General features: G+C 34.3%; 6 protein-coding genes across 6 annotated transcripts; all 6 read right to left on the bottom strand.

The window, feature by feature from the left end:
• Positions 1–456: 456 nt before the first annotated feature.
• Positions 457–1,425, bottom strand: LOC107927861 (auxin-responsive protein SAUR67). Its single transcript, XM_041103190.1, has one exon. The coding sequence runs from the start codon at positions 1,136–1,138 to the stop codon at positions 695–697; it is 444 nt and encodes a 147-aa protein (XP_040959124.1). The 5' UTR covers positions 1,139–1,425; the 3' UTR covers positions 457–694.
• A 6,957-nt stretch (positions 1,426–8,382) lies between these two features.
• Positions 8,383–9,142, bottom strand: LOC121222427 (auxin-responsive protein SAUR66). Its single transcript, XM_041103187.1, has one exon. It carries the CDS (start codon positions 8,948–8,950, stop codon positions 8,507–8,509), a length of 444 nt encoding a protein of 147 aa, XP_040959121.1. The 5' UTR covers positions 8,951–9,142; the 3' UTR covers positions 8,383–8,506.
• A 3,065-nt stretch (positions 9,143–12,207) lies between these two features.
• On the bottom strand, positions 12,208–12,877 carry LOC107927903 (auxin-responsive protein SAUR64). The gene has a single exon (XM_016859027.2). It carries the CDS (start codon positions 12,641–12,643, stop codon positions 12,239–12,241), a length of 405 nt encoding a protein of 134 aa, XP_016714516.2. The 5' UTR covers positions 12,644–12,877; the 3' UTR covers positions 12,208–12,238.
• A 349-nt stretch (positions 12,878–13,226) lies between these two features.
• LOC107927902 (auxin-responsive protein SAUR67) lies at positions 13,227–13,910 on the bottom strand. Its single transcript, XM_016859026.2, has one exon. The coding sequence runs from the start codon at positions 13,723–13,725 to the stop codon at positions 13,312–13,314; it is 414 nt and encodes a 137-aa protein (XP_016714515.1). The 5' UTR covers positions 13,726–13,910; the 3' UTR covers positions 13,227–13,311.
• A 1,012-nt stretch (positions 13,911–14,922) lies between these two features.
• Positions 14,923–15,920, bottom strand: LOC107927850 (auxin-responsive protein SAUR62). Its single transcript, XM_016858976.2, has one exon. It carries the CDS (start codon positions 15,459–15,461, stop codon positions 15,018–15,020), a length of 444 nt encoding a protein of 147 aa, XP_016714465.1. The 5' UTR covers positions 15,462–15,920; the 3' UTR covers positions 14,923–15,017.
• Positions 15,921–16,947: 1,027 nt separating this feature from the next.
• LOC107927875 (auxin-responsive protein SAUR67) lies at positions 16,948–17,860 on the bottom strand. Its single transcript, XM_041103162.1, has 2 exons — positions 17,717–17,860; positions 16,948–17,298 (listed from the first exon to the last, which is right to left on the bottom strand). The coding sequence occupies exons 1-2, from the start codon at positions 17,858–17,860 to the stop codon at positions 17,023–17,025; spliced, it is 420 nt and encodes a 139-aa protein (XP_040959096.1). The 3' UTR covers positions 16,948–17,022.
• Positions 17,861–19,914: the final 2,054 nt, after the last annotated feature.

Genomic DNA, 19,914 nt, shown 5'->3' with positions numbered 1-19,914 from the left:
ATAATATCTTTATGCAACTAAGCTTTTAATCATCTCTGACTTTCACCACTGTTTGGACAAGTTGGTTTATAAACTAAGTTTTAGAATGCAGCTTCTATTGTGATTAACATGGCAGATAAATATGTGTTCAGGTGCTATATATTATCTGGTGTTTCTTCTTTAATATTATGTACAGTTATATTCAGTCTTAAAACAACTCAAATTATTTTTAATCCTTTTGTTCCAAATTAACTATATGATCTCAGGAAGGAAAAATGAAATTCGAAACTATCTGTCCAATTCCAAAGATGACTAGATGAGATGAGTCCAAGCCAATTTGGGAGCTGAATCACTTAGGCTTTCATTTGTTTGATTTTTTTCAAGGATTTGGGTCTTGCTTGAGAATAAGACCAATTCACCAGGAAAAATGAAAGGCCTGATCAAGGATAAAAGAGAAGGTTTTCAATTTGAATCTTTTATATAGTTTTCTTTTGGGGGTTTGAAAGTGTTTGATTATAGTATTGTTTGACATGATAAGAGGTTTTGAATGATAGGCAAAAACTGCTTGTTCAAAGTCTTTATTTGTATGAAATTGTAACTAATATTAGATTCAAGAAACTAACCATTTTGAACAAAAATTCTGAATCTCTGCATTATATACTGTAATCTACAATGGTGTGGGTGAATTACAAGATAAGAAAACAATGGTTTTGCTTCAGAAGCTGCATATTAGTAACTGTTGGCTTGTTTCTTCTTGATAAAGATATGAAGATATGCAATGATCACTGGCTATAGAAAGGATCAGTGCTTGCTCCACAGCTTTACTTGGATTCCTTTTGACCAAAGCAATTACATATTCCATAAAGGTTGCATCACAAGGCAAGATGAGAACCCCATTGCCTGATAGACCAAACTCTTCTGCCAAGTTGAACAGCTCCATTACTATTTTGTTCTTCAGATATTCCAATGGAAGCACAAACCGCTTCTCATCTGCACTATATACCACAAAGTGACCTTTCTTGACCTCTGATGATGTGCTGCAACTGGTCGTGTCAAAAACATCACCACTAGTTCTTAAGAAGGTGATTCTTTTTCTCTTAATGGCTGCAATTTTTTGCCATTTCCTTGCCAACTTTATGAGTTTCTTTGCACTAATCATCTTGTTTGCTTTTGTAAAATGAGAGAGAATATTAAGTAGGACAAGAGGAGGAAGTGAATGTAAAGATCTTAGGAAACTGAAAAGCTTTTGTTGGTGCTGAGCTGATGAAAATGGGGATTGGATGAATATATATACACACAAACAGGCATCCCAAAGGAAGTCCTTTGAATGAAGCAACTCAATGTAGGGACTCAAGGGAAGCAAAACCCGTTGAAATATGTATATATCTTTTTAGGTAGATAAATCTTATTTAGGTAGATAAGTTTTATTCATATTCTAGAAATATTTTTATTTTATCTTTTAGTAGTTTACTAGAATAAGGGAACTATTTTCTTTTATGTTTTAGTAGTTTATTAGAATAAGGGAACTATTTTCCCAATTAGGATTAGGACTCTTTTTTCTATTTAAGTTCAATTCTTTAGTTAATAAATATAGAACAGTTTTATTAAAAGCTCTCTTGAAAACTTTCATGGCATCTGAGCTAGGTTAAAATCTCTAGTAACATCATGGTTAAAACAGTCTTCACTGGAGATAAGAAAAAACTTTGGTGCGATCACTGCAAAAAATATTGGCACACTCGAGAAACGTGTTGGAAGCTTCATGGGAAACCAACAAATGGAAGAAAAAAGAGTGGCAATGGTCGTGGTTCACAATCAGGGGATAACAGAGCTTTCCAAACAACTAATGGAAATTATGAGGGCCAAAGTTCTCTGGAAGGGTCTCCATTCACTAAGGAACAATTAGAGCATCTACACAAGTTTTTTCAATCACCACAATTTCGGATGAATTCTTCTATTCCTAACTCATCCAATAATCCTTCTTCCTCTTTTGCCCAATCAGGTACTGATTTTTCTGTTTTTTTCAGTGTCAAGCCTTGTAAAACAAACACATGGATCGTTAATTCTGGAGCTAGTGATCACATGACTAGTAGTCATTTTCTTTTTTCAACTTACACACCTTGCGCAGGAAACAAAAAGATCAAAGTAGCAGATGGGTCCTTCTCGGCAATAGCCGGGAAAGACACTGTTAAAATTTCATCTTCCTTGGTTTTACATGATGTTTTACATGTGCCAAATCTAGCTTGTAATCTCATATCGGTCAGTAAATTATCCCAGTCCTCAAATGTCATGTTATATTTAACTCCCCTATGTGTAAGTTTCAGGACATGGTCTTGGGGAGGATGATTGTTAAATGTAATACCCCATACCCGTACCTGAGACCGGGATAGGATACGAGGCATTACCGAAATTTTCAGAATAATTTCAATTAATTTATATTATTTAGTATTCATTTTCATGTTTCATGTAACATCCTTTTCATATATTCAATTCAAAATATCATATAAAATACGATACAATACTTAAATTGTCATATTTACTTGCTCATTCAGGGTATCCGAACCTACCTGACTAAATTGCAGAAATACTAAGATTTAGGGGCATATTGGTAATTTACTATTTTCTCAAATTTCACCCAATCTTAAATTGATAATTTCATTTAATTTATTAATTTAGATAATAAAACAATTTATTCCCTTCAATTTAGTCATTTTTGACATTTTTACAAAATTGCCCCCTAAAGTTTTACTTTTATTCAATTTAGTCCATGAGCTTAAAACATGCAAATTAGCCATGCTAACTGAATATTCATATATATTTTTTCCTCCTCCTCCTCTCCATTCCACATCCTTAATGTATATAACATTCTTGTAAGTACGATTTCACAATTTACTTATTAATGCTCACATCAATCTGTTCACACGAGTCATAGTCACTCAATTATTTATAATTCGAGCTACAGAGCTAAAAATTAAGATCCGTAAATTTTCCCTAAAACTAGACTCACATATCATTCCACCATAAAATTTTAAGAATTTTTGGTTTAGCCAATTAGTACAGTTTATTCATTTAAGTTTCCCCTGTTTCACTATCCAACAGTTCTGACCTCTCTTCACTAAAAATTAATTATATCACAGTACAAAACTCGGATAATGTTCCCATTGATTTCTATTGAAAATAGACTCATTAAGAATTCTAAGCATATAAATTTTAGACTCTAATTAATTTTCTCCAATTTTTGGTGATTTTCCAAAGTCAAAACAGGGGAACCCGAATTCATTCTAACATTGTCTCACAAAATTCATTATATCTCATAATTTACAAATCCATTGCTTACACTGTTTCTTCTATGAAAAACTAGACTCTATAAGCTTTAATTTCATATTTATTCATCTTCTAATTCGATATCTACAATTTATGGTGATTTTTCAAAGTTAGTCTACTTCTGCTGTCCAATATTGTTTTAGTTCAAGATGTTTATTACCATTTTTCCTCTAAATTTCAAAGGTCATACAATTCAGTCCTTGCTCAATTAGCCCATCTATTAAGCTAATTTTTCTCAATTAACATTTTATTCCATCATTCTAAACTATTACACAATCTTTAAAAATCAGAATTTTAACACTAAACCTTAATTCACAACTTTTTCACAATTAGGTCCTAAAATCAATTTCTATTGAAATTACTTGATAAAATCATCAAACAACAAAATCAAAGCTTCAAATTCATTTTATTTCATCATAAACAGCTAACACGTATCAATGATAGCTTTTAATTTTGTTCATAAAATCAAAAACTAATGAATTAAACACTTGGACCTAATTGTAAAAGTCACAAAAACATAAAAATCTCAAAGAAAAGGGTAAGAATTGAACTCACATATGTCAAAGTATGAAAAACCAGCAGCTTTCAGACCTCCCATGGCGTTTTTGCTGAAGAAAAATGATGATATCTCTAGATTTTTCAAATTTGTCTTGTTTTATATGTTTAATTTGCAAAATTTCCCATTTTGCCCTTGTTTCTCCTTGTCTTTTTTGCTGATTTTCTTGCCCAACCGTCCAGCCCATACAATTTGGGTCCAATTGCCTTTTAAATCCCTCCTTTTTAATCACTTAAACTATTTAATCACAATTTAATAAATTTCACACTATTTTCAATTTAGTCCTTTTTAATTAATTGACTAACCAAACGTTAAAATTTTCTAACGAAACTTTAATACTAATTTAATAACACTCCATAAATAAAAATATTTATGGCTCGGTTTATAAATCTGAGGTCTCGATACCTCGTTTTCAACCAAATTTACCTGATTAATTCTTTTAAAATCGCAAGATTCACTAATTAAAAACAATTCTTTTAAGTTCGCACTTGGCCTATAATTATTATTTGTTAAAATTTCTAAACATACTCGTCGGATTTAGTGATCTCGAATCACTGTTTCCGACACCACTGAAAAATTTAGCTGTTACAGGTAATGCTAAAGAATTTGGTGGAATTTACTTTCTTGAACACGACCATCTAAGTCAACCAATAACTACTTTATGTTTAAATCCTGTTTTTTTATTTTGATAAGGTTATGATTTGACATTATAGGCTTGGACATCCTAATTTTTACTATCTAACATATTTGTTACCTAATCTATTTAAAAATAAAAATCCTTCTTCATATCATTGTGAATTTTGTGAATTGGCTAAACATCATCGGTCATTCTTTCCACCTCAAAAATATAAAGCCTCCAAACCTTTTTCGTTAATTCATAGTGATGTTTGGGGACCTTTTAGAGTCTCGACTTTTTCAGGAAAATGTTGGTTTGTCACTTTTATTGATGATCATACTCGACTTTGTTGGGTGTTTTTATTAAAAGATAAGTCTGAAATTAAAAATGTGTTTCAGTCTTTTTATGCTATGGTGAAAACACAATTTGGTGTGAAAATAGAAGTATTTCGGACTGATAATGGTGGAGAATTTTTTAACGACCAATTCGGTGTTTTCTTAACCAAACATGGAATAGTCCACCAAAGTTCTTGTACAAATACACCACAACAAAATGGGATTGCAGAAAGAAAAAATCGACATCTTTTGGAAGTAACTAGAGCATTGATGTTCACTAGTCAGGTACCACGTTATCTTTGGGGCGAAGCCTTGTTAACAGCTACATATCTTATTAATAGAATGCCCAGTAAAACTCTAAATTATAGAAATCTTTTTCGTCTCTTTAAAGATAACTTTCCCAACTCTAAATTGATTACAGATTTATCCCTCCGAGTTTTTGGGTGTAGTGTTTTTGTTCATCTTCACAATCAAGGTAAACTAGATCCTAGAGCAAAAAAATGTGTCTTTGTTGGTTATGCTTCTAATAAAAAGGGTTACAAATGTTATGATCCAATTGATAGGAAGATTATTATTACCATGGATGTCACATTTGTTGAAACACAATCTTATTTTGATTCTAATCTTCAGGGAGGGAATTATATTAAGGAAGATTCTATAATTGATCAAGAAAAGACTAGGAATATACAACATAGGGATTCTAATAATGGGGAAGGCGAATTTTTAATTAACACAGAAATTAATGATGTTAATGTTAATGAAAATGAGGATGAAGGTGTAGAGTCTGATCACGAGAATAAAGAACAAACAAATGAGTTAATTGTTTACTCCAGAAGAAATAAAAATCAAAAAAGTGGAATCCACCAGAGTCATCACCAAGAATACGACCCGCAAGATCCTGTCAAAAGTCCAAGTAAAGCTCATAATCCAGCCAATGAATTTTCTGATTTAGATATTCCAATTGCCAAAAGAAAAGGTGTTAGAAATAGTGTCAAATATCTCATGTCTAACTTTGTATCCTATAAAGCCTTATCTTCGACATTCTCAACCTTTGTTTCGTGTCTCGGTACTGTACAAATACCCAAAAATGTGAAAGATCCTTTACAGGTTCTTGAGTGGAAGGAAGCTATTTTAGAGGAGATGCGCGCTCTTGAAAAAACAGGTACATGGGAAACAATGAAATTACCTGTAGGGAAAAAAACAGTGGGCTGTAAATGGGTGTTCACAACCAAATTCAAATCAAATGGATCTTTAGATAGATACAAAGCCCGGTTGGTGGCTAAAGGTTACACTCAAACATACGGGATAGATTATCTTGAAACGTTTGCTCCAGTGGCAAAATTAAATTCCGTCAGAGTTCTTTTATCAAATGCTGTTAATCTTGATTGGTCTTTACAGCAGTTAGATGTGAAGAATGCTTTCCTAAATGGAAAACTTGAAGAAGAAGTTTACATGGATCCTCCTCCAGGTTTTGAAGAAAAATTTGGAACTCGAGTATGTAAACTCAAGAAATCTTTGTATGATCTAAAGCAGTCTCCTCGAGCTTGGTTTGAACGATTCACTCAAGTTGTTAAAAAACAAGGTTACTCACAAGGGTAAGCTGATCACACAATGTTCTATCGACATTCACAAAAAAGTAGAATAGCAGTTATTATTGTTTATGTCGATGATAACATCCTTACTGGAGATGATGTGGATGAAATAAGGCATCTCAAGGAGCATCTAGCATTGGAGTTTGAGATCAAAGACTTGGGTCCTTTGAAATACTTTCTTGGAATGGAAGTTGCTCGATCAAAGAAGGGTCTTGTGTTCTCTCAGAAAAAATATGTGATTGATCTTTTAAAAGAAGCTGGAATGAGTGGTTGCCGCCCAGCTGACACATCAATTGATCCAAATGTAAAATTCGGAAATAAAGAAGGTCGATTAGTTGATAAAAGGCAGTACCAAAGATTAGTTGGTAAGTTAATTTACTTATCACATACAAGGCCAGACATAGCTTTTACAGTGAGCTTAGTGAGTCAATTTATGCACTCCCCAATGGAGGAACATGAAAAAGCAATGTTTCGAATTCTAAGATACTTAAAGAGTTCACCGGGAAATGGCTTATTCTTCAAGAAATCCAAACAAAGAGGAATTGAAGCTTATACAGATGCAGATTGGGCAGGCTCAATAATAGATAAAAGATCTACATCAGGATACTATACATTTGTTTGAGGAAACCATGTGACTTGGCGAAGCAAAAAACAAAGTGTTATAGCAAGAAGTAGTGTAGAGGCTGAGTTTATATCAATGGCTCAAGGAATTTGTGATATGATGTGGTTAAAAAGAATTATGGAAGAGCTGAGTAAACCAATAACTTCACCAATGAAGTTGTATTGTGATAGCAAAGCTGCCATTAGTATTGCTCACAACCTAGTCCAACATGACAGAACTAAACATGTTGAGATTGATAGACACTTTATCAAGGAAAAGATTGAAGAAGGCCAAGTGTGCATAACGTTTGTTCCTTCAAAACAACAGATTGCTGACATACTCACCAAAGGACTCTCTAAGACAAGCTTTAATTTTCTAGTAAGCAAGTTGGGCATGATTGATATATATGCACCAACTTGAGGGAGGGTGTTGAAATATGTATATATTTTTTTAGGTAGATAAATCTTATTTAGATAGATAAGTTTTATTCATATTCTAGAAATATTTTTATTTTATCTTTTAGTAGTTTACTAGAATAAGGGAATTATTTTCTTTTATGTTTTAGTAGTTTATTAGAATAAGGTAACTATTTTCCCAATTAGTATTAGGACTCTTTTCTCTATTTAAGTTCAATTCTTTAGTTAATAAATATAGAACAGTCTTTATTTCCAGGCTGTTATGCTTTTGGATATCTCATATCATAATCTACTTTCACATTCATTTGTCTGCTAATGGCTCCAACATTTTCTAACAGCTTATTTTTCATACTTTCTGTATTGATAAAGATTTTGAATTGTGGGTTTGTGTATGGTATCATTTTACTTCAATGCCCAGATCATAGGCTCCAAAGCATATGTGTATGGTACACCCTGCTCAATTAGCATAACTTTACATCTTAATCCTTTCCTGCCTGTAAAACTCCAGCTGCTTTAACCGGCTGATAAATATTGCAAGTATTTAGGCTGAAAAGAAAAGAGTATCCACTTTCTGACTGAGATGTTATCTTATTTTCACCACTTCTTGGACAAGATTACTCATAAACAAAGTAACAACCCATAATTTGTTTCCCTGCCTTTTTCACTTTCTATTTTCTAAGCTCATCAAAATGTATAAAAATGTATTATAAAGCAGCTTCTATGGTGAGTAACATAAAACTATTGTAATATGGCAGATAATTTGAGTTCCTATATATTATTTGGGGCACTCTTCTTTGGTAATACAACCATATAATTTCAAGGATCCGTGGCATGCTGGTTTGAAAATAAAACTAACCATCAGCGGGATATATAGGAAGGGCTAATGAAGAGCTTGTTAGAGTGTAATCTTTTTATTATATTTACAGATACCAATTTTGATTATATATTTGCGGTAAAAATGTTTAGTTTGGAATGAAGTTGTTGATGTAATATTGAAGATAAACAAAAATTCTGATGTTTTGCATTGTATATTTTAATCTACAAAAGTGTAGATCAATTACAAGATGTGAAAAGAAAAAGAAATTTTGCTTCAGAAGCTCCGTATTGGCAACTGCTGGCTCGTTTCATGCTGATAATGATTTGATGACGAGCAACGACTACTGGCTACCGACAGGATCAATGCTTTCTCTATATCTTTACTTGGTTTCCTTTTGATCAAATCTATTACATATTCCAGAAAGGGTGCATCACAAGGCAAGATTAGAAGTCCATTGCCTGGTACACCAAACTCTTCTTCAGCCAAGTCGAATATTTCCATGACTATTTCATTCTTTAGATATTCCAATGGAAGCACAAAGCGCTTCTGATCTGCACTGTATACAACAAAATGACCTTTCACAACCGTTGTCGATGTGCTGCAACTGTTTGTGTCATTATCCAAGGTTGCTCTTGGTAGTGTGATCCTTTTTCTCCGGATTGCAACCATTTTTTGCCATTTTCTTGCTAACTGGACAAGCTTCTTAGCACTGACCATCTTGCTTTACTCTTAAGGCTAATAGGAGAGATTCTAAGATGAGAAGAAAAATAGGGAAGATTTAGGTATTGAAACTCTGAATTTCTGAATGCAGTTGTTATGCTGGGTATGAGGCAATGGAAATGGGATGTATATATAATCACAAGGTGAGAGACAGTCCCTTTAATCAATTAGTACAATTCTGGTATCTATTGGAAACAAAGACATGTGGTAGGCAGGCATGAGGTGTAATCTGCTAGGTGGGCATGTTTGCTTTTATTGGATGATTAGATCGACAAGGTGGAGCACTTAAAGAAGTACATACACAAATCTTTATATATACAATAAGGTCCAGTAGTATTGGCTCATGGTCAGTTGATCATAATCACAAATTTCAGCAGGCACATTTATGATCCTGTTCAGATTATATTTATATCATGACCATCCTGTCACTTCTTTACGGGGACAAGAGAAACAAAGCCATGCAATTGAAAGTTGTGAGGTGGAGAGGTACTTTTTGTGAGATGGGGATGTTTACTTTGTTAGACAGCAGCATCTGTTGAACTTATCATGTTCTAATCTAACATCCAACAATGTTTATACACCATAGAAGTTAAGAAAAATTGATAACCAAATAAAAATAAGATAGTTGGAAAAAGTAGGCAGACTGGGTCATCCTTGTTCTGTACATATTTGGTAGTAGAACAATGACTACTGGACCCAACATGTGATTCATTATAGACAAAGACAGATTTTTGGAGGACAGACTCCTATTTAACTAACTATGATTATTCAGATATAGACTAAGAGGAAAATTAGTAATTTCTATATGGAAATTTGGAAGGTTATGAACCTTTTTTTTTTTTTTTTGTTCTGAAAATGACAGAGTTTGAGTTCGGTAGTACTTGTTCAGAGTTAAATATGTATCTAAAATGATGTTCTTGTTGGTATAAAAACAAGTGATAAGACAAGGGCAGACCACATTGTTTGATAAACTATGTCTTTAGTGAGTCCAAAATCTTGGTCAAAACTTTGTAACCAAGAGTGCAGAACAAGGACAAGATATTGTAAATTTTACTTCCGATGGCCATAAACCAGGATCCACCAACTAATTTTGCTTATTACAAGGTCAGGGAATTGTCCTCTTCTCGTCCTTGTTGCTTTGCTGAGATGTGCGAATTTGCAGTATCCATCTTTAGTTAGTACTCCTCAGTATCGCTGCTTCATGATTACTTAGACATATTCTCTCTTGTTGGTTAAATAAAGATTATATATGGAAAATGAGTAATGATGTGCAACAGAAATAGGAGATTTCATAACATTATATACAGAAAATGAGTAAAGATATGGTGAAAATTAGTTCTCAACAATGACAATTGCAACTTGCAAAATTAGAATGATTTTACAATGAAACATCTTTTGGCAATACAATATGATACTGACTAATTTACACCCGGGAAAAGATGTTTTTGTATATCATAGTTCTTTACAAGATTCATAGCCAGATCACTCAATCCAAAAAACAATTGACTGTGTATCTTCATGTCCTTGATTGAAATAAGTATCTGACGAGAAACGATATGTAGAAATGGAATTGACCACTGCTCTCTCCAAACCTTTGGATAATCCTCGTTTCACAATGGAGACAATGTAGTTCATGAAAACTGAATCACACGGCAATGTTATAGGTCTATCACTTGGCAGTACGAACTCCTCTTCAGGCATCTTGAAGAGTTCACCGAAAATGCAGTTGCTAAGAAACGCCAAGGAAATCACGAAGCGCCTCTTATCCGTTGTGAAGATAACAAAGCATCCTTTAACAACCACTGGTTATTTTTCATAATGATTTACAGCATCAGCAGCCACCTTTCTATTAGTCCTTGCTGAGGTAATTCTTTTCCTTCCAACGCCTGCTATCTTCTGCCATTTTCCAGCCACTCCAATAAGCTTCCTTGTGGTAATCGCGCTTGCTTAGTGTATGTGTTGTGGATAGAAATATTAAAGCAAGAAAATGAAAAGAAGGTCGATTCGTATTCGATTTTTCATAAGAAGAAGTCACTCCTGAAGAACTATAATTCCTTGCGATGCTTTCCTTGTGCTGTGTGCATTTCAATGCTGAAGCTTGTAATCACTTCCTATTGGAATTTACGTTTGCAACTCTGCATGAGATTTTCGATGCTAGTTATGACCAATTAGGGTATTCCAAGAGTGAAATTTTGAAGATAACGAACTTTATAATACCCTATAAAGTATTGTAAAGAGTACGGGATTCATGCCTTGATGCTGTACCTTGATGCAGTCCAAAGCCTGCGGATAAAACCATGTGCTTTGTTGTGGTGGCATATTCAATGCTAGCTTGTAATTAGTTAGATGAAGATATTGAACAACAAAAGGACATGTGGAACAAGGGGGTAAAAGCATTCGAAGGTTCCCTATCAGAGTCTGTTACATTTTGGAATTATCAGCATGGTTGATAAAATGCATTACTTTATCCTGTTCCTATCAAAGTTGGTTATATTGTGGAATTATACCCTCATATGAAAACATGAATATGAGTCGGACATAGGTGTAGGTTAATTTTTCTTTAAGATAAATAAAGAGTCCAAGCAACATAGCTGCTGCAGCCTTGATGGAGACCCATTCTAGCAACCATGATCAGAATAGGGAGATACAAATCTAAAGAGGATAGAGTCATAGAACATTGGCAAGTTAATGGGTTAAAGTATTTAGGAGGTGGCTATATTATAGGGATTGAATCAAATTAGTCTCTTTATTATTAAATGGATCTCTTTATTATTAAATGAATCAAGTTTTATTTACAGAATCATAAAAACTTTAAAAATACTATCATTGTGAAAGAGTAAATGACATTTTTTATACACTAAATGTTAACTATATTGCAATTTGGCCTTATTTGATTATTTTTAATAGTACAGAGACTAAATTGATTCATTTAATAATAGGAAGACTAATTTGATCAAGTCCCTATAATAGAGGGACCTCTCAAGTACATTCAATGAAGTAAATGGCTTTGTCTCTTAGCTTTTTCTGTCTCTACGAGAGTTGGTTATGTTCTACCTATTCATCATTAAGCATAGGTGAAGTTAAACCACTGGCTTATCATGTACTATAGCTTTGAACCTTGGAGAGCATCAAATTTTCCCGACAATATGGGGAAATATAGTGTGGTAACTATTGATGATAAACCTTAAAAAATGACTATCACATTTCATAAACTGTGGTTTTCATCATTTACAAGATCTTATAGCATAAATAATAAAGCATTTACAATAACAAAGAATAATTTACTCAGAATCCAGAAACAAGTGATTGTTGGTCTGTATGTGCTCGATTGAAGTAACTAGTATTTGATGAACAACGATAGCTTGCAACAGAGTTCAGCACAGCTTTCTCCAAATCCTTAGCTAAACTCCTTCGTAGTAATGAGACAATGTAATTCATGGCAACTGAATCACAAGGAAATCTTATCGGCCCATCGCTTGGCAATCCAAACTCCTCTTCAGACATCTTCAAGAGCTCCATGAAAATGGTGTTTCTTAGATAAGCCAAGGGTATCACAAATCGCTTTTGATCAATTGTGTAAATAACAAAATGCCCATTATCAACAAGTGATGAAGTAATTCTCCTTCTCCCAATGACAGACAATTTCTTCCACTTTCTTGCCATTCTGATAAAAATCTTTGTGCTAACCATACTTGTTTGTTTAGTGGCTAATGGATGCAAATTGTATGAATCAGAAGAGAGTAAGGGTATCTTTTTGGTGCTGAAGTGAAGGAACTGATGGGGTATTTATAAAGCACAACAGAAACAAAGAACTCGTTAAGTTGTAAGCCTTTTTTTTTTCTTGTGTCGTGAATCTCTATGCAACAGCATGTGATTACTTCCCTTGAAATGAATGTATAACCAGGCACTTACGGTTTATTAATAAAGAAAACCATAAATAATTGTCAAAGTTTTGGATTCGAAGGAACTGCAGGTAGCCACCCAAAATAGTTTAAAGTATTAAGAAGCATAGGCTTTTGACCAAAAGGGCTAAAATTCATGCTAGGTTCCCATGGGAAAGTTGGAAAGGATATTTTTGCAGGCATGGCTTAGAATCTGGATGAATCCCAGACCCATATCTATACCCACCAGGGTGGATTGGGTCTTCTGTGTTCGCAGTAAAGGCCCAAACAATCCAAATACTCATTAGTCGCTTTGAGGTTATTTGGATAGTGTTGTTCATGTCGTAGTGAAGTTAAAAAGAACAATTGCCATGGAAGTAGACAACTAAAAATGAAACAAAAATTGGGAGCTTTCTCATTGTATATCTTAATGTACAAAATCGGTATTAGAGTTTACAAAACTGAAAAAAAATGGCTTCAGAAACTCCATATTGGTAACTGTTGGCTTGTTTCTTGCTGATAGAGGTTCGATGATGATGAGCAACGGCCATTAACTATAGACATGATCAATGCTTTCTCCACTTCTTTACTTGCTTTCCTTTTGATCAATCCAATTGCATATTCCATGAAGGTTGAATCAAAGGGCAATATGAGGTGCCCATTGCTTGGAATTCCAAACTCTTCTTCTGCCAAGTTGAACAACTCCATCACCATTTCATTCTTCAGATATTCCAAAGGAAGCAAAAAGCGCTTCTCATCTGCGCTATACACAACAAAGTGACCCTTCTCCACCATTGACGATGTCCTCGAGAATGTGATCCTTTTTCTCCTAATTGCTGCCAATTTTTGCCATTTCCTTGCCAGTTTAATAAGCTTCCTTGCACTGATCATTTTGTTTGCTTTCTTAAAAAAAGGGAGAATATTTAGTAGGACAAGAGAAGGAAGAGAATGTAAAAGATGTTAGAGAACTGAAAAGCTTTTCTTGTGCTGCAATGATGAAATTTGAAAGTGGGTGAATACATATATATAGATGCACAAAATTTCCAAAAGCAATGCTTTTAATGAATCAATTAGATGTAGGGGGCAAAACCATGTAGTTGGAAATTATGATCCAACACTTGGAAAGTCGCCAGTTGGGCATGTCTGGAAGGTAATGGAAGTGCTCCAATGACCCATATGTTCTGGACATATTACATGACAAGGAGATTTGGATTGATCGGTTTTTATGATTTCTAGAACAGGAGTTGCCCCCCTCCCCCCCCCCCAAAGGACTATACTTAGATTGAAATGTCTTTATCTCCAGGCTGTTATGTTTTTAATATATCATATAGAAATCTACTTCACATTGTTTTGTCTGTTGATGGCTTGAAGAGATTGCAAACAGCAGTGGTCCTGATCTTCAGGTTTACTTTGCAGTACTGAAGGTTTTGAATTGTGCGGATCTACTTCGGTTAGACACAAAAATGACCCAAAGGAAGTGCTTTGAATTAAGGAACTCAATGTAGGGACTCAAGGGAAGCAAATCCATGCATGTGGTTATAAATTGTGGCATCTGCAAGACCAAGCATTGCAGTACCCTACATGTCCTGGATAATATTACCTTTGTGGTTCTGGTTTAGTGAACCCTGGCTTGATGGGTTATGCAAGTATGAAACTGGAGTTGCCCTCAAATGACTCTACTTAGTGTAAAATGTCTTTATTTCCAGGCTGTTATGCTTTCAAATATCTCATATCATAATCTACTTTTACATTCATATGTCACCTAGAAAGTATTAGAAGCAGGTTCTATGGTGAGTAAAATGGGAGTTCAGTTATCACCTGTTTAGAAAACAAGTAATACTATCATACATGGCAGATCATTTGAGTTCCTGTACATTTTTGGTTTGCACTCCTTCTGTAACACAATGGTATAATTACAAATGTTTGTGTAGCGCTGGTTTGTTTGATAATAAGACTAACCATCAACAGGAAATATAGAAAGGGCTAATGAAGAACTCGTTAGTGTGTTATCTTTTTATTATATTTCAATTCTGAAATATATTTGGGTATAACTGTTTAGTTTGGAATGAAATTGTTGATGTAATGTTGTAGAGAAACAAAAATTCTGATGTTTTCCATTGTATACTTTAATCTACAAAGGTGTGGATCAATTATAAGATGCGAAAAGAAAAAGAAATTTTGCTTCAGAAGCTCCATATTGGCAACTGTTGGCTCGTTTCATGCTGATAAAGATTTGATGACGAGCAACGACTACTGGCTACCGACAGGATCAATGCTTTCTCCACATCTTTACTTGGTTTCTTTTTTATCAAAGCTATTATATATTCCATAAAGGTTGCATCACAAGGCAAGATTAGAAGTCCATTGCCTGGTACACCAAACTCTTCTTCTGCCAAGTTGAATAGTTCCATGACTATTTCATTCTTGATATATTCCAAAGGAAGCACAAAGCGCCTCCGATCCACACTGTATACAACAAAGTGGCCCTTCTCAGCCACTGTGGATGTGCTGCTACTGTTTGTGTCAGTATCCAAGGTGGCTGTAGGTAATGTGATCCTTTTTCTCTTGATTGCAGCCATTCTTTGCCATTTTCTTGCTAACTGGATAAGCTTCTTAGCACTGACCATCTTGTTTACTCTAAGGTTAATAGGAGAGACTCTGGGATGATAGGAAAAAGAGGGAAGATTTAGGTATTGATTTGAAACACTGAATTTCTGAATGCTGTTGTTATGCTGAATATGAGGCAATGGAAATGGGATGTATATATAATCACAAGGTGAGAGACAGTCCCTTTAATGAATTAGTACAATGCTGGTATCCATTGGAAACAAAGACATGTGATAGGCAGATATGAGGCGTAATCTGCAAGGTGAGCATGTTTGCTTTTATGGGATGATTAACCCAACAAGGTGTGGCATATATAAGTGCATAAATACATTGTAATATATCATCCAAATAGCTTAGCAACAATAAGGTCCAGCATTATTGACTCATGATCAGATCACCACAGATATTTAGGGTCTTGTTTAAGTGAGATTTATTTCATGTCTCCATGTGGAGAAACAATCTCATTCTTGTAGTTCTCAACACAGATTTTACGGAGGAAAAACCATGTGACAGTACGAGAGAGTGCCCAAATTGTTGATCTGTATTGTTAGTTTCACTTTGCTATTAGCACATGGAGTTTGAATGTCAAGAGGGAACAATCCTTCTGCGTCACAATGTGGTTGTTTCCTATTTAGCTAACTATGATTCTTCAGATGAAAGCTAAGACGAATATCAATACTTACTAAAGGGAAATTTGGAAGGTTATATGCTCTTCCTTTTTTAATTCTAAAAATGACAGTTTGAGTTCAGCAGTACTTGTTTAGAGTTAAATAATTACTACAAAGATTTCTCATGGGTATAAAACAAGTGATAAGAAAGAGGCATATCACTTTGATAAACTATATCCTAGGTGAGGCCAAAGTCTTGGTCAAAACTATGTAACCAAGTGTGCAGGACAGCAATAAAATAATTCAAAATTTTACTTCCAATGGCAGAACATAAACAATAATCAACCAACTAATATTTGCTCATTACAAAGTTGCAGCCTTGTAATTTTCTTGCCCTTGTTGCTTTCTTGCTGGGATATGCCAATCGGCAGCGCCCATGCTTCGGTTCGTACTCCTCGGTGACGTAACACTGCTTTGGGATGGAAAGTAATTGATGGGGGTATTTATAAAGCACAAGAGAAGCAAAAAACCAAGTTGTAAGCATTTTTTATTGCGTCGTTAATCTCTATGCAACAGCATGTGACTACTTCCATTGAAATATAAATGAGTGGTAACGAAACAAGACTTTGGGGTGGTGGCATTTTGCCTGTCGGCCTAGAATCTGGAAGAATCCCAGGCTCTTATCCAATTGAAACCCAGTTTTAAAAGTTCATTAATTGCTTCATCCATATCCACCAAGGTGAATTTGGGACTTATGTTTTCTCAGATAAGGCCCAAACAATGGATTCGGTGCAGCAGTCACGTGGGAATACGTAGGATTGTGTTGTTCATGTCGTAGTGCAGGTAAAAGAGCAACTTTCATGGAAGCAGACAACTAAATATGGAATAAAAATCGTGGGTTTTCTCATTATATATGTTAATGTACAATGGTGTTAACTGTTATCGTTTACAAAACTGAAAACAAAATTTGGCTTTAGAAACTCCTTATTGGTAACTGTTGCCTTGTTTCTTGCTGATAGAGATTCAATGATGATGATGAGCAACGGTCATTAACTATAGACATAATCAATGCTTTCTCCACTTCTTTACTTGCTTTCCTTTTGATCAATCCAATAGTATATTCCATGAAGGTTGAATCAAAGGGCAAAATCAGGTGTCCATTGCTTGGAATTCCAAACTCTTCTTCTGCCAAGGTGAACAACTCCATCACCATTTCGTTCTTCAGATATTCCAATGGAAGCATAAAGCGCTTTGTTGAAAATGGCCAACCATGCTGCTGTTATGTTTTTGTTGAGTGCATACAGCTTGTATGCATGCTGCAGCAATTGTGCATGTTGCAGCAACATATTTTCTATTTAGTTGCAATGTAGTTTAGTTTGGTTGAAAATGAACTTAGTTGTTGATGTTTTGATGGTTTTAGGTGATGATTGAGCTGATAATTCAGCTTATTGATGTGTACAAGCAATGTTTATCAAGTTACTAGGCTACTTATTGGTGTTAGGTGGATGTTTAGGTGATGTAGTTGACTATATATGTATTGTTTTTCTTATTGAAAAATTGAGCTAAATGAGCTGAAGCCATAGCTCCCTTGCTGCACATTTGTGAGCAAGTAAAAATACTACCTTGTTCTGTCCTGTATTTCTTCCTCTGCTTCAAAAATCCCCAACACGCTTCTTATCAGCGCTATATACCACAAAGTGACCCTTCTCCACCATTGATGCTGTGGTCGAGAATGTGATTCTTTTTCTCTTAATTGCTGCCATTTTTTTCCATTTCCTTGCCAGTTTAATAAGCTTCCTTGCACTGATCATCTTGTTTGCTTTCCTAAAACAAGGGAGAATGTTTGGTAGGACAAGAGAAGGAAGAGAATCTAAAGGATCTTAGGAATAGCTTTTTTTGTGCTGCAATGATGAAAATGGGGATTAGATGAGTATATATACAAACACAAACGTCCCAAGGGAAGTCCTTCCAATGAAGAAACTCAAAGGAAGCAAAACCATGTGGTTATAAATCGTGATTGATTATTTAAGAGCTTTCCAGTTGGGAATGTATGCAAAGTGGAGTGCAAGACCAGGCATTGTAATACCCCACATGTTCTGAATATATAACCTAATAAGAAAAAAATGTGGTTCTAATTTACTGAACCCTGGATTGATGGGTTATATACAAGTCTTAAACAGGAGTTTGAGATGTCTTTATTTCCAGTCTGTTATGCTTTCAGATATCTATTATCATAATCTGTTAATGGCTCCAAGTGATTACTAACAGCAGAATGTCATACTTTCTGTACTGATGAAGATGTTGAATAGTACAATGCAGATATCCACTGGTAACAAAGGCATGTGATAGGCAGATATGTGGTGTTGTTATGCTGTTGTTATTCTAGGTATTGAAACACTGAATTTCTGAATGCTGTTGTTATGCTGAATATGAGGCAATGGAAATGGGATGTATATATAATTACAAGGTGAGAGACAGTCCCTTTAATGAATTAGTACAATGCTGGTATCCATTGGAAACAAAGACATGTGATAGGCAGATATGAGGCGTAATCTGCAAGGTGAGCATGTTTGCTTTTATGGATGGTTAACCCAACAAGGTGGAGCATATATAAAAGTGCATAAATACATTGTAATATATCATCCAAGTAGCTGAGCAACAATAAGGTCCAGTATTATTGACTCATGATCAGTTCACCACAGATTTCAACAGATATTTAGGATCTTGTTTAGATGAGATTTATTTCATGTCTTCATGTGGAGAAACAATCTCTTCCATGTAGTTCTCAATACAGATTTTAGGTAGCCAAAGCCATGTGACAATACGAGAGAGTACCCAAATTGTTAATCAGTACTGTTAGTTTCTCTTGGACTTTGGATGTAATGGTGGTTTTAGTCCCTCTATTCTACTGAAATTTGGAATTTAATCTTTTTACTTTAATTTGGCATAGTTTGGTATTTCTACTTTTATGATGTTATTACATTGTAAATTGTTGTTAAAGTGATGATGTGAATTGTTGTTATTGTTATTATATCATATAGTCAAGGTTACATGGAAATCTAATATCATGTTTAACCAATAATAATTTTACAAATCGGTGTCATCACATTAATGATAGCAACTAGCCGTATTATCAATTAACTGGACCTAATAATAATATTATAAAAATAAAGAGAACAAATTCTACCAAATTAAAGTAGAGGGATTAAATCTAAAATTTCAACATAATAAATGGACTAAAACCATAATTAGACCTTTATAATATAATTTGTTTTGTTATTTATGATATTGAGGAATTAGGTTCAAACCCTTTTTTTTCTCTATGACTTGGATTATCACCAACCAAATCCCCATGACTTTCTAGTAATTCTTTCACATCTGATTAAAATAGATATGCAATTAGCATTTTCAAAGAAATTATGTATAAATATGAACAATATAATAATGTTCAAAGTCAAACTAATGCATAAACATGAAACTCCACTTAGTGTGAAACTCATGATGATAGATGCAAATTTGTTGACTATGGGAATGTAAGTTGCTCTAAGATATTAGGTTCTTTTTTACCTTGCTCTGTTGACTTCTTTATTTGCAAGAGTTTGACTCTTTGTATTTGATTCTTGGGTATACTCATTATACCCAATATGCTGCGTTTATTACACCATTTTCATATGGAATTGCCATGCATGTATGTATGTATGTAATATTGGTTGGTGAGAGTAGCCAAGCAACAGAACAAAGCTAGTTATTCTTTCATTAACCACAAAATTCCAAGTCAAATCCCAAAAAAGAAACACGAAGTATAAAAAGATCAATCAATTACAAGAACAAGTTGTTCTGGTTAGCTGCCACTGTCTTTTTTTAA

Source organism: Gossypium hirsutum, chromosome A03, assembly GCF_007990345.1.
Source record: "Gossypium hirsutum isolate 1008001.06 chromosome A03, Gossypium_hirsutum_v2.1, whole genome shotgun sequence".
In the NCBI taxonomy this organism is placed as follows: Eukaryota; Viridiplantae; Streptophyta; class Magnoliopsida; order Malvales; family Malvaceae; genus Gossypium; species Gossypium hirsutum.
This window is presented reverse-complemented; position numbering and strand designations above follow the sequence as displayed.